At 35.2% G+C, this 480-nt stretch overlaps 1 protein-coding gene across 1 annotated transcript in view; it reads left to right on the top strand.

The window, feature by feature from the left end:
• LOC107563625 (glutamate receptor ionotropic, delta-1-like) overlaps positions 1–132 on the top strand; it is a 330254-nt gene extending 330122 nt beyond the window's left edge. Inside the window, exon 5 of the mRNA XM_016248534.1 lies at positions 118–132. Within this exon, the coding sequence (XP_016104020.1) occupies positions 118–132 (15 nt within the window). The remainder of the gene's footprint in view (positions 1–117) is intronic.
• Positions 133–480: the final 348 nt, after the last annotated feature.

Raw genomic sequence — 480 nt, 5'->3', positions numbered from 1 at the left:
TATCAGACTAAAGTTAGCATTTTCCAAGATGTCCTACTGCACCTTTAATTAAAATTGAATCAAATGTTATAGCGACATTTAATCATTCTGAATTTACAAAAATTGTTCCTGAATCAGATCAGAAACCTGTGAATCATGAATCTAATCGATTTGCTGACTACCCGAAGAGTCACACTATTAAATGTGACCACATAATCAAAGCCTTTATAGAGAAAGTCATCTTGCCATTGCACACGCTCATGTACAGTTTCCATAAAGGAAGTCATAGCAAATTTGTCAAAGCATGTTAACGCTGATGTTTGTGACAGATTTGATCCTATAAATGATTTAGCTAAAGATTAATCCTGATTTCCATATGGTGTATGTGTGACATTATTGTAAATTCCTGCCATATGAAATTTTGTCCCTGCCTGGAGGACAACTTGAGTAAAAACTGGCTTATTATGCCCTACAAAACCTGTCACTTTTTCTGCATCCCTC

The sequence above is a fragment of the Sinocyclocheilus grahami genome, unplaced genomic scaffold, assembly GCF_001515645.1.
Source record: "Sinocyclocheilus grahami isolate Dianchi unplaced genomic scaffold, SAMN03320097.WGS_v1.1 scaffold883.1, whole genome shotgun sequence".
Classification (NCBI taxonomy): Eukaryota; Metazoa; Chordata; class Actinopteri; order Cypriniformes; family Cyprinidae; genus Sinocyclocheilus; species Sinocyclocheilus grahami.
This window is presented reverse-complemented; position numbering and strand designations above follow the sequence as displayed.